Source organism: Podarcis erhardii (genome assembly GCF_964252035.2).
Source record: "Podarcis erhardii genome assembly, chromosome: 12".
Lineage (NCBI taxonomy): Eukaryota > Metazoa > Chordata > Lepidosauria > Squamata > Lacertidae > Podarcis > Podarcis erhardii.
In genome coordinates this window covers 2,735,134-2,747,929 of record NC_138513.1, presented here as the reverse complement: position 1 = coordinate 2,747,929, position 12,796 = coordinate 2,735,134, and the positions used below count along the sequence as shown (strand labels likewise).

Sequence of the window (12,796 nt, the reverse complement as noted above, 5' to 3'; positions counted from 1 at the left end):
AATTGTAGTCCCAAAACATCTGGAGGGCCAAAAAGTTGGAGGTGCCTGTTCTATGCATTAAAACAGGGGTCAGCAACTTTTTCAGCAGGGGGCCGGTCCCCTGTCCCTCAGACCTTGTGGGGGGCCAGACTATATTTTGAAATAAAATATGAAAAAAAATTCCTATGCCCCACAAATAACGCAGAGATGCATTTTAAATAAAAGGACACATTCTACTCATGTAAAAACATGCTGATTCCCAGACTGTCTGCGGGCCGGATTGAGAAGGCGATTGGGCCGGATCCGGCCCCTGAGCCTTAGTCTGCCTACCCATGCATTAAAAGCTGTGGCAACTGCTAAGATGTCCTTGGGGAGCTGACACTGCTGGCACATTATATTTTTATTTATTTTGGTACCCCAACACCAGCGATGTCCAACCGGTCAACCGCGACCAACAGGTCGATTCCTGGATGTTTGCGGCTGCACCCTCTCGATCTGCGGCTGTGATAATTAGTGCAGTGAAACTCCCTGATCCCCTCACCCATCGCTCTTTTGCTCCGTTGCGTCAAATGGGTGGTCTTTAATGGTATATTGCCAACGAGTCAGGAAACAAAAGTACAGTGGTACCTCGGATTACATACGCTTCAGGTTACATACGCTTCAGGTTACAGACTCCGCTAACCTAGAAATAGTGCTTCAGGTTAAGAACTTTGCTTCAGGATGAGAACAGAAATCGTGCTCTGGCGGCACGGCAGCAGCAGGAGGCCCCATTAGCTAAAGTGGTGCTTCAGGTTAAGAACAGTTTCAGGTTAAGAACAGACCTCCGGAACGAATTAAGTTCTTAACCCGAGGTACCACTGTATAAATATTTTTATAAAGGAGGATAGCTAGGCATGGTGTTGCTAAACTGCATTGCCACACTGTTCTTTCTGCTTGAATAAGAGAATTTTTCATGAGCGACTTGCTTGCTCAGAAAGGAGAGAGGATATGCTTGTGTAAACGAAAAAGCTTTTAGCAGGCGCTGAAAAGAGTATACAGTGGTACCTCTGGTTACTTAATTCGTTCCGGAGGTCCGTTCTTAACCTGAAACGGTTCTTAACCTGAAGCACCACTTTAGCTAATGGGGCCTCCTGCTGCCGCCGTGCCGCCAGAGCACAATTTCTGTTCTCATCCTGAAGCAAAGTTCTTAACCCGAGGTATTATTTCTGGGTTAGCAGAGTCTGTAACCTGAAGCGTATGTAACCCGAGGTACCACTGTAGTCATTTCCAGCGTGTCATTGTGAAAGGTGAGCAATTCCACACATACCCCCCAACAGAACTGCAACAGATTCCAGTCCACGCCCCCCCCAAAAGTTAACAACTCAGGCTTCCCCCCCCCCCAAAAAAATGGGTAGATCACTGCCAGTTTTTTACAGATCGCAGTTGCTTGGGAGTTCGAAGTCCCTGCCCTATACCATCCTTCACGTCACGCTGCGAGGTGATGTACATCAGAATTATAAGGATATGCATGAAAATTCAACCAAGGGGAAGCGAGGAAGCTACTTAACAATGTTAATAAGTGTAATTTTAATAAGATTATGATTTATGTTCAAAAACATTTTTGTTTAAGCCGCAAGCATGGCCAAACTCGTCCCTCCAGATGTTTTGGGACTACAACTCCCATCACCCCTAGCTAACAGGACCGGTGGTCAGGGATGATGGGAACTGTAGTCCCAAAACATCTGGAGGGACGAGTTTGGCCAGACATTGCTGATGTAGGTCTCCTTCTGTTCTTAGTTTGTTGCCGATTTAATCTTTCAAAGAGTTGCTTTTGCTGACGTTGTCTCATTTTCTTTGGAGAACCGCTTTGAGGTTTGTTTGTTTTAAAATACCACAATCAAATACAGTGGTGCCTTGCAAGACGAAAAGAATCCGTTCCGCGATTCTCTTCGTCTAGCGGTTTTTTCGTCTTGCGAAGCAAGCCCATTGACAGCTTAGCGGATTAGCGCTATTAGCGGTCTAGCTGCTTTTAGCGGATCAGCTGATAAGCAGCTTATCAGCGGATCAGCTGTTAAGCAGCTTAGCGGCTTAGGAAAAGGGGGGGGAGCAAAAAACCCCCGCGGGAACTCGCAATATTTTTTCATCTTGCGAAGCAACCCCATAGGGAAATTCGTTTTGCGAAGCGCCTCCAAAACGGAAAACCCTTTCGTCTAGCGGGTTTTCCGTCTTGCGAGGCGTTCGTCTTGCGGGGCAACACTGTAGTGCATAATTTTTGCAAAATATAAAAAAACCCCAAATACCACACCATTCGCCTCACTTACCCAGATATCGAACTTGCCAGGGAAAAAGCGCTCAGGGATGCGGGCGGCGTAGAGACCAGCTCCTGCGATGTACATGACAGCCATCAGGAAGAACCAGCCCATCTGCCCGACGGTGGTGGCTTTCACGAAGCCTTCAGCAATGGTGAAATGCATGGTGGGTACCACCCCACTCAGACCGAGCCCCAGGAAGACCCCTGCGAGGAGGAGAAAAGGGAGATCTCAAGCACGTACCGTATTTTTTGCTCTATAAGATTCACTTTTTCCCTCCTAAAAAGTAAGGGGAAATGTGTGTGCGTCTTATGGAGCGAATGCAGGCTGCGCAGCTATCCCAGAAGCCAAAATAGCAAGAGGGATCGCTGCTTTCGCTGTGCAGCGATCCCTCTTGTTGTTCTGGCTTCTGAGATTCAGAATATTTTTTTTCTTGTTTTCCTCCTCCAAAAACTAAGTGCGTCTTATGGTCTGGCGCGTCTTATAGAGCAAAAAATACGGTATTCAGGGAATTGGCTGAGATGACTGGCAGAATCCGAGACCAAAGAGGAGAGTTGGTGGAAGAAGAGTGGAAGAAATTTAAAGTTTATCTTCAGAAATATTGTAAAATTAAGGAATGTTAGAAAGATGTTGGGGAAAAAATTATGTGGTTTGAGCAGAAAGGATATAAAGGATTAAGTAAAAATGAATTGGTGAAAGAGAGAAGGTAAAATTATAATATGTTAAGATAAATTATCAGGATAAAAACAAAGTTGGAAGCATTTGCTGGAATATTTAACTGAATTAGAATACAAAAATGGGAGGCGTGAGGAAGTCAAGGAAATAAGTGAATGTAAGTAAGCGAGTTAAAGGTTTGACTTGTTTTTTATTTTTATTTTTCCTGTTTTTTGATATGTGTTGTTTTCTTTACTTTTCTTTTTCTTCTCTTAAAATCTTAATAAAAATTTATTTTAAAAATAAATATAAATAAATGCGGTATTCAGAAAGGAAAGCACCAGAAATAAGGCAGCCTTTCCCACCTTCAAGGGAAATTTCTCCCGCGGTACTGATGTCCTTTACAGAGAGCCGCCCTACCTGCCCTCGTCTGCCTGTGCTTCGGCGTTGCAAACCGGTCCCACTGTGCGACGATGATGGCTGAGATACCCAGCACACATACAATGGAGAGGTAGATAAGTCGGGGCTGCGGGGAGCAGTAGAAAGAGTAGTACAGCCAGGGGACAAAACTCCCCATGATCAGCAGAGCTATCCCAGAATAATCCAACCTAGCAAGGAAACAAACAGAAACCAGGCGGAAGTGAGAGGCGTATTGCATATTCCGAAAATGGCAAGTCAAGTTTGCTTCGGGAAAAGGAGATACTATCTTTTTTTTGCAATCCATAAAGCTAAAGGTAAAGGGACCCCTGACCGTTAGGTCCAGTCGTGGCCGACTCTGGGGTTGTGGCATTCCTCGCTTTACTGGCCGAGGGAGCCGGCATACAGCTTCCGGGTCATGTGGCCAGCATGACTAAGCCACTTCTGGCGAACCAGAGCAGCGCACGGAAACGCCGTTTACCTTCCCGCCGGAGCGGTACCTATTTATCTACTTGCACTTTGACGTGCTTTCAAACTGCTAGGTTGGCAGGAGCAGGGACCGAGCAACGGGAGCTCACCCCATCATTGCAGGGATTAGAACCACCGACCTTCTGATCGGCAAGTCCTAGGCTCTGTGGTTTAACCCACAGCACCACCTGCGTCCCCACATCTACAATCCATAGGGGCTATCGATTTTGACTACTGTATAAGCACCTGCATTTCAGTCGGTTTGAAGACGAAAATGCCAGGAAAGAGGAACTAGATGACCCGTGGGGTCTCTTTCAAATTCTTTTATTTTACGATTGTATGAATGAGGTAAACCTACTATAATGTTCAGATATAATAATAATTTATTATTTATACCCCGCCCATCTGGCTGGGTTTCTCCAGCCACTCTGGGCAGTTCCCAACAGAACATTAAAAACACGATAAAATATCAAATGTTAAAAAGTTCTCTAAACAGGGCTGCCTTCAGATGTCTTCTAAAAGTCAGATAGTTGTTTATTTCCTTGACATCTGATGGGAGGGCATTCCACAGGGCAGGTGCCACTACTGAGAAGGCCCTCTGCCTGGTTCCCTGCAACCTCACTTCTCACAGGGAGGGAACCGCCAGAAGACCCTCGGAGCTGGACCTCAGTGTCTGGGCTGGACGATTGGGGTGGAGACACTACTTCAGGTATACAGGACCGAGGCTGTTTTAGGGCTTTCAAGGTCAGCACCAACACTTTGAATTGTGCTCAGAAACGTACTGGGAGCCAGTGTAGGTCTTTCAGGACCAGTGTTATATGGTCTTGGCGGCCGCTCCCATTCACCAGTCTAGCTACTGCATTCTGGATTAGATGTAGATTCAAAGTTCAAACCTGCCTTTGGGTTCATGAGCTGAAGAACTGGCAGGGGCTGGTTCAGCCTTTCTACCTACTAAGTAGGTATGCATTAAAAACATACACACGCATCACAGCTGCCACAAATTGATCTACATTTCCCATAGCAGCCAAAAAAAACCCCCCTGTAACAGTTAAATGTCTTTATCGACCCGGGTTTCAATTCCAGTTTGACTTACTTGGAAAACGTCCGGGACACCTTCTCCGAATGGCAATAGACTGTATGGAAAAGCCAGGAAAAGCTGAGGCAGAGCACAGCCCCAAGGAAAAACATCCCAAAGACCACCTTTTCCTGCAGAGGGGCCATGAAGTACATGTTCGGCCGGAGCATGGTCAGGATCCCCAGGCAAAGGAACAGCACAAAACCTGGAGCAGAAATGCAGAGCAGAGAGAGAAAGAGAGGAGGGAGGGAGTGAGTCCCGTTAGCTGATTTATCGACAGGCCAAAGAGTTTCTGTCATAGCCTTTGGCACCCAGTAGACCTGAAGGATGCAATAGACCAGAACCAATGCAATAAAAATCCAGGAAAACTAAACCCGATAAAAACCAGGAGAATGGGAGCTGGCACATTAAAACTAAAACCAAGACAGCATTGGGAGGAATTCCAGCGCAGAGCATAAGTTCCCCAGAATAAAAAAGGTTATTAAGAGCACATCTGAAGATGTTAAGCAAGGGGTGGACATAAATGTATCTGGGGAAGGAGTCTCCGTGCTCTTCAGCACTGTCCCAAAAAGTTCCACTACCTCCAGTTTATGGAACAGTGCCTATAATCCCTGGCTGGGGCTGATCAGAAGTGGCCTTGAAAACAGCTACAGAACACTTAATTGGCTACCCCTGCACGAAGGGGGCAGAGGCCATCTCAGCCCCAAAACATGAACCCAGACTCAGGAGGATGCAAATAATTGCAGCTCCTTCTATGAAGAGGTGGAGAGGCCAGCACTCTCAAACTGATCAGGCCAAGTCGCCTGTGGCTCTCCATCTGTCATGGATGCTTTAGTTGAGATTCCTGCTTGGCAGCGGGTTAGACTAGATGACCCTTGTGTTCCCTTCCAAGTCTACAAACTGATGATGACGATGATCAGCCACTGTGAAAAGTCCCTGAATTAGTCAGAAGGCTTTCCCATCACAGAAATAAGCCGGGAGGAAGGAATAAAATACTAGGCACCTAAGGAAATATCATATTTTCCCAGCCCATCTAAATGATGGTCTGCCTTAACAGACTTGAGGTGGTTTGGAACCAAATACGTGTATTTACGGGACTGCCTCTCCTGGTCTGCCCCGCAGAGGACCTCAAGGTCCATGAATAACCATAGTTTAGAGGTCCCGGGCCCTAAGGAAGTCAGACTATCCTCCACCAGGGCCAGGGCCTTCTCAGTGATGGATCCGACCTGGTGGAATGCTCTGTCCCATGAGACTAGGGCCCTTCAGGATTGAACCTCCTTCCATCAGGTCAGTAAGACAGAGCTATTCCGCCTGGCCTTTAATTTGAATTCAGCCTGACCTTTTATTTCCCTTTTCTTCCCTCCACCTCCCCTTTTATGAAGATTTCCCGCTCTGAGACCCCACAGCTAATTCTCCCCTGGCCTCCTCGCTGGCCCAAGTAGGACCAATTCAGCCAGCTAGCCCTGGGGGTTATCTAATGCTTATTAGATGGATTTCCCCTAAACTGATTTCTGAACTTTGAATTTTATTGTTATTCATGTTTTTATTCTGTATTTTATGCTGCTTTTACAATCAGGTGTTTTAAATTTGTTGTTAGCCGCCCTGAGTCCGGTTTTTGAACTGGGAAGGGTGGGGTATAAATAAAAATGTATTATTATTTATTATTTATTATTTATTATTACCGAAAGGCCTTGCTTAAACAGTGAGACCTCTGGGGAAAGCAAAATACAGTGGTACCTTGGTTGAAGAACAGTTTAGTTTATGAACAACGTGGATTAAGAACGCTGCAAACCCGGAAGCAGGTGTTTTGGTTTGTGAACTTTGCCTTGGAAGCAGAACATGTTGAATGTGTTCCATTTGTAAATTGAGTCCCCCACTGCTATGGGAAAGCACGCCTTCGTTTAAGAACGCTTTGGTTTAAGAACGGACTTCCGGAACGGATGAAGTTCGTAAACCAAGGTACCAATGTATACAATTCCTTCCCAAGGCCCTTACGCTGTTCATAGGAACGATTTGCACGATACACGAGATCCCCACAACGTAGATCACATTCAAGCCCAGAATCGGGTAGATAAGATGGGCAGGATGACGAGGAGGAGGACAATTCTAGATCCAAATTCTAGATCCACTACCTTTGTGGACAATTCCAGTGCCCCAAGGGAAGAAAAAGTCGCAGTGGGGGAGAGATGGTTCCTCTCAACATTAACACAGGTACCAGAGATCCAGAGTATTAAAGTAGGAGCCAGAGAGTCAGGGTCACCTAGCAAGTGGGTCCAAATGTTGCCTGTCTCCGTGTGGATCCGGAAGATGCTCTTGAAGCAGGCTCTGAAAGAGGGCATGGGGGGCCGGTGCCCGTGCAGGAGGTAATCGTTATCTTTCAGCCAGTCGGGCAGCACGTCGTAGGGGATGACCCTCCAGCGGCCTTCCCAGACCTGCAACACACCAAACCATGCGGGGCAGTCAGTACCTGGGAGCGCATTGGCACAAGGGGAGGGAGCCGTCATTAGGCTGTGCAAAGCTTTGATCAGGACACCTGCAGCACGAATCGTCGGTTGCCTCCACATCAGAACTCTCAGCCCGTGTCCCAGGGGAGGCCGAGGACCTGAACCGGGCTAGCTCCCCAGAAAACAAATCCTTTGCAGATCTGGTGCTTTACCAACTGCCCCGGCTCCCGGTGGAGTACAGGGTCAGGTTCAAGGTGCTGGTTTTGACCTTTAAAGCACTACGCGGCCTAGGACCCACGCAACTACGGGACCGCCTCTCCTGGTAGGCCCCGCGGAGGACATTAAGGTCCACAAATGACAACATTTTGGAGGTCCCAGGTCGTGTCCCATCAAACTTTAATTAGTTTAATGTAAATGCCCAGTGCGCTTCCATCGTCACAAGTCCCACTACAGCAGAGCATTTCGCGCAGCGGTTTAGAAGGGCAGGAGAGGCAGTATCTTTTCAAAGAGGAGTCTTGGAGCAAGCGGTTTGGAACTCAAAGATAAGGTTTATTTACAAAAACAAAAAACCCCCGGTGACGAACCACACATATCAGCAAACACACCCAAAAGGGGAGAAGGGGAAAAAAGGGAACAAACACATGGGAGACTGACTATTTATACAAACTCATGTTCCTGGAAGCCTAATGACCTCCAGCTGCTCAGTGATTAGAGCGTTTCTGCTACCTTTTAACCCTTTGATAGCAACACCCCTCTCGCTCGTAACACTGAGCTGTACCAACCTTAATTCAAATTTAAACCTGAACAGAAACATTTATGAAATTGCGGACTCAAAGCTTTCGTAAAACCGTCTGCGAGATTTTCTTGGCTTGGACAATACTTTAGTTCAATTAAACCTTGTTTTACACTTTGGCATACATTTTGATAACGGATATCCAAGTGTTTTGTGTGTGCCTTGAATTGACCTGATTTAGCTAGTTTAATACAAGGTTGATTGTCTTCCCACACTCTGATAGGTAGGGAACATTCTCCAAACAATTCTTGTACCAGTTGCTTATAAAATTCCAGTTCTCTACATACATCTGATAATGCATTGAACTCAGACTCAGTTGAACTTAAAGCTATAAGTGACTGCTTTCTTGATCTCCAACCAATTAGTGCATTTCCAAATTTTATCGCCATTCCTGACACTGATTTTCTATCTGGTCCAGCATCTGCCCAACTACTGTCGGCCCAACATTCAAGTTGTGTGCTGCCCTCTGCTGATAGTTTTAAGCGAAACCTTTTGGTAGTTTGGAGATACCTTAAAACTCTTTTTACTCCTTGCCAAGCATGCATTTATGGTTTTTCAGCTTGTCTACACAGCATGTTGACAGCATATGTTATATCGGGCCGAGTCCACTGTGCAATGTGGAGTAGACTGCCTATCGCTGACTGGTAAACCCCGGGATTAGAGAACTCTGCCTGTTGCTCGGCTTGAGCATCCTTTATGTAACTTAACTCCATTGGGGTTTTAACACCAGCACAGTCGTCCATTTTAAACCTTTCCAGCAACTGCTGGATCTTAGCTTCTTGGCTGAGCCAATAGTTCCCATTTTCATCTTGCTGAATTTTAACTCCTAGATAAACAGATACATTGCCTAGTGATTTTATCTGAAACCTTTCTCCAAGCTTTGTGGCAAATTGTTGTGCAAGTTTATCATCCTTTCCACTGTATAATAAATCGTCAACAAATATCAAGACTGCTTCTTGTTCACATCCTGAGCCTTTTAGATAAAGACACGCATCTGCTGCGCTCTTTCTGAACCCCATGCTCTCTAGAGCATCGTTTAAGCAGGAATTCCAATTACGGGCGGACTGTTTCAACCCATAAATGGATTTGTGTAGGCGCCAGACCTGGTTTGGCTTGTCTCCTTCAAAACCCGGTGGTGGTGTCATATAGACTTCCTCCTGTAAGTCTGCATTTAAATAAGCCACATTGACATCAAAATGAAACAGCTTATTTCCCTTCTTAGCTGAAGAGGCTAAAAGCATTCTTAGTGACTCCGATCTTGAAGTAGGGGCATAGATTTGAGAATAGTGAACACCTTTGTGCTGCGAAAACCCTTTTGCAACTAGTCGGGCTTTATATTGCAACTCTTCAGTAGTTGTGGGCTTTAAACGATATACCCATCGACAACCTACAGCTTGTTGCCCTTTTGGAAGCTCTGTACTTGTAAACACACCGAGAGACTTCATTGAAGCCATCTCTTTTTCCATTGCTTCCTGCCACTTTGCGGCTTCTGAGCTTGGAAGCTGTTGTACTTCCATATAGCTATCTGGCTCACACTGTGCCATATTTACATATACACTTGTCACCTTAAACCGCTCTGGCGGCTTGCCCTTTGTGGCACGGTTTGACCTGCGCAATTGTTCCTCTTGTGCCCCCTCTGACCGTTGGCTGTCAGAATCTGTCTCAGACTTTACGTCTGGATGCGCCCCTAGGGATAAAGACCTCCGTTTAGATACCTCCCTTGGGCTTGGTGTTGCAGGTGACCTGCTTCGCTTTTGCTGTCTGCTAGGCCTACTGGGTGGCGATGTTGGAACACTCCTAGATTTTGGCTTTTCTACTTTAGGAGAAGAACCTTGTGCCTGGTCAGAATCTGTATCTGAACCATGTGCACCATCCCCTTCTGGCTCATTACTCTCTGGACTTTCATTCTCAGCATGAATGCCTAAATCATCTCTCAAAATGTCAGGGTTACCATGTAAGTGAGTCCATCCGGACTGCTCACAAAATTCAGCGCTCCTACTGAGGACCACTCTTGTAGTATCCCCATTTGGGTTCACGAATCTCCAAGATTTGGCGTGTGGTTCGTACCCACAAAAGATGAGTTTCCTAGCCCTTGGACCTCCCTTTTTCCTTAACGCTTTTGGGATAAGTACATAGGCTGGACATCCAAACACCCGAAAGTAATTAATTTTGGGCTTCTTCCCATATAAAGCAAAATAAGGGGTAGTGCCAATTACAGAATTATATACTCGGTTCAGAATATGAGTAGCCGCCTGCCAGGCTTCCGCCCAGTAACTTTGAGGGAGTTTAGCATCAAACAACATAGAGTTTGCTAACTCTTGCAGAACCCTGTTTTTACGTTCGGCCACGCCTCCTTCTTGGGGGGAATAAGGTGTAGACAGACGATGCTTAATTCCCTTTTTCTTAAAGAAATTCTGCAACACAGACCCGGTAAATTCTGACCCTCTGTCTGTCTGAAAAGCAAGTACTTTAGTACCGAATTCAAGTTCTACTGCATGAACCCAATTTTTAACTGTTTCTGCAGTATCTGCTTTGGTTTTGAGAGGAAAAAACCATGTGACTTTTGTTTTGTCATCCGAGAGACACAGTGCATACCTCGAACCTCCCATGCTAGCAACAGGCATTGGGCCACATAGGTCCATATGCACAAGTTGGAATACTTTGACAGATTTCCTATCTGAACTGGGATAGCTGCATCTATGAACCTTCGCCCTTTTGCATGCAGTACAATCCAAATACTTAGCACATTTGTTCATTTTGCACCCTTCTGATAATTCAGGTTGCCTTTTAACATACTGAAAATTAATATGTCCCAGACGGCGGTGCCATAAATGAACACAAGAATTATGGGTAGGCGTGTTCACACAACCAGCATGAACCTGTTCAACTTCATCTGGACTTGTCTCAAAATAATATAACCCATTTCTGCATTCCACCTGCAAAAGAGATACGTTATTCTTTGAAATAGTGCAAACCCCATTTTCAAACACAGTTTTAAACCCAACTCTATCAAGTTCTGACACAGACAAAATACACCCCTTCAATCCCTTTAGCACATAGGCATCGATTTCTGTTTGCAAACAATTCAAGAACACTGTGCCTACGGTCTCTAAGGAACGTTTAGTTGAATCTGCCATTGTCACAACTTTAGGGATTTGCAAATGTTTGCAATTCTGCAAACGGACACTAGATGGCGCCACCAGGTGGTGAGATGCACCACTGTCGATCAACCAGCGTAGATTGCTGCCTTGGCCACGCCCTTGCATCAACGCCATTGCTGAAGCAATTTGCTGTGTGCTGTGGGAGTAGCCACGACCTCCTCCTCTTCTTCGACGTCCCCTGGAGCTCCTTGTCTGGTAACTAGGGGTAACGGCCTTGGTGCTGTCTTGACCAGGTTCACGTGTGCAATTCCTGATTAGATGGGAAGGGGAACCACAGCGAAAACAGTGTCTAGCTGCAAAAGCATTTACTGTGTTCTCAAACTCAGCATCCCCACTCTTAGGCACAGCATAACTCCCCTTTGAAGGCAAACCTCTTTCTCTTTGCCTTTTATCCTGTTCATCTGCAAGCCGAGATGAAATGTATTCAAGGGTTAATTCAGTTGAAGGCATAGCTTCCAAAGTTAGAGCTAGAGTCTCATAGCTTTTATCAAGAGAAGACAACAATATGTATGACTGCTGCTCCATAGAGAAAGGAATGCCCAGCTGTCTTAGTTGATTAAAGGCAGACACCATTTTGGCAATATGTTCTTTCACACACGCTCCCGGTTGGAGACGTAAATCAAACAAACATCTTGTAGCATGGATCTTGGCCCCCGCAGTGTTTCTGGAATTTAGCCGCTGCAGAACCGTCCAGACCTCATGCGTGTTCTTTAACTCAGAAACATAAGGCATTTGCTCTGGTCCCACTGCCAAAACTAGTAGACCTTGGGCTTTCCTGTCGCGTTTCTGTGAAGCTGCTGCTGCTGCTTTGTCTTCTGCAGACGCGTCTGCAGCTGCCTGTAAAGGCGGTGCTTCAGTGCAATTCCACAATTCTTTTGCTTGCAACCAAACCCTTACTCTAGCCTTCCAATCTTGCCAATTTTTCCCATTGAGTCGCGTAAACAGGACAGAAAAACTTTCCTGGGACTCTGCCATCCTCCCTGGGGCTTAGGAACGATACTCACACACCTGTAGACCGTCTCCCAGCTGCTGAGGTGGCTCCTTGTGGAATAAGACGTCTTCCAGCGAGTACAAACTGCTCAGTGCCTGTTTAAAACTTTTCTAGGCACGTTGCAGGACTCAAGCTGCTTTGAAGGCTTTCGTTGTCGGCAACCGCTTCTGACTTGGCTCCAGTCCTTGCATAAATCACTCTGAACTGCACTCCTTAGCTCCTTCTTGACGTACAAACATCCATAACCTGTCCCATCAAACTTTAATTAGTTTAATGTAAATGCCCAGTGCGCTTCCATCGTCACAAGTCCCACTACAGCAGAGCATTTCGCGCAGCGGTTTAGAAGGGCAGGAGAGGCAGTATCTTTTCAAAGAGGAGTCTTGGAGCAAGCGGTTTGGAACTCAAAGATAAGGTTTATTTACAAAAACAAAAAACCCCCGGTGACGAACCACACATATCAGCAAACACACCCAAAAGGGGAGAAGGGGAAAAAAGGGAACAAACACATGGGAGACTGACTATTTAT

The 12,796-nt window shown here is 46.0% G+C and overlaps 1 protein-coding gene across 1 annotated transcript in view; it reads right to left on the bottom strand.

The window, feature by feature from the left end:
- LOC309326010 (adiponectin receptor protein 1) overlaps positions 1-12,796 on the bottom strand; it is a 30,528-nt gene that overhangs the window by 8,185 nt on the left and 9,547 nt on the right. The window contains exons 3-6 of the mRNA XM_081834514.1: positions 7,142-7,313; positions 4,900-5,086; positions 3,342-3,529; positions 2,280-2,473 (exon numbers count right to left, since the gene is read on the bottom strand). Of these exons, the coding sequence (XP_081690640.1) occupies positions 2,280-2,473; positions 3,342-3,529; positions 4,900-5,086; positions 7,142-7,313 (741 nt within the window). The remainder of the gene's footprint in view (positions 1-2,279; positions 2,474-3,341; positions 3,530-4,899; positions 5,087-7,141; positions 7,314-12,796) is intronic.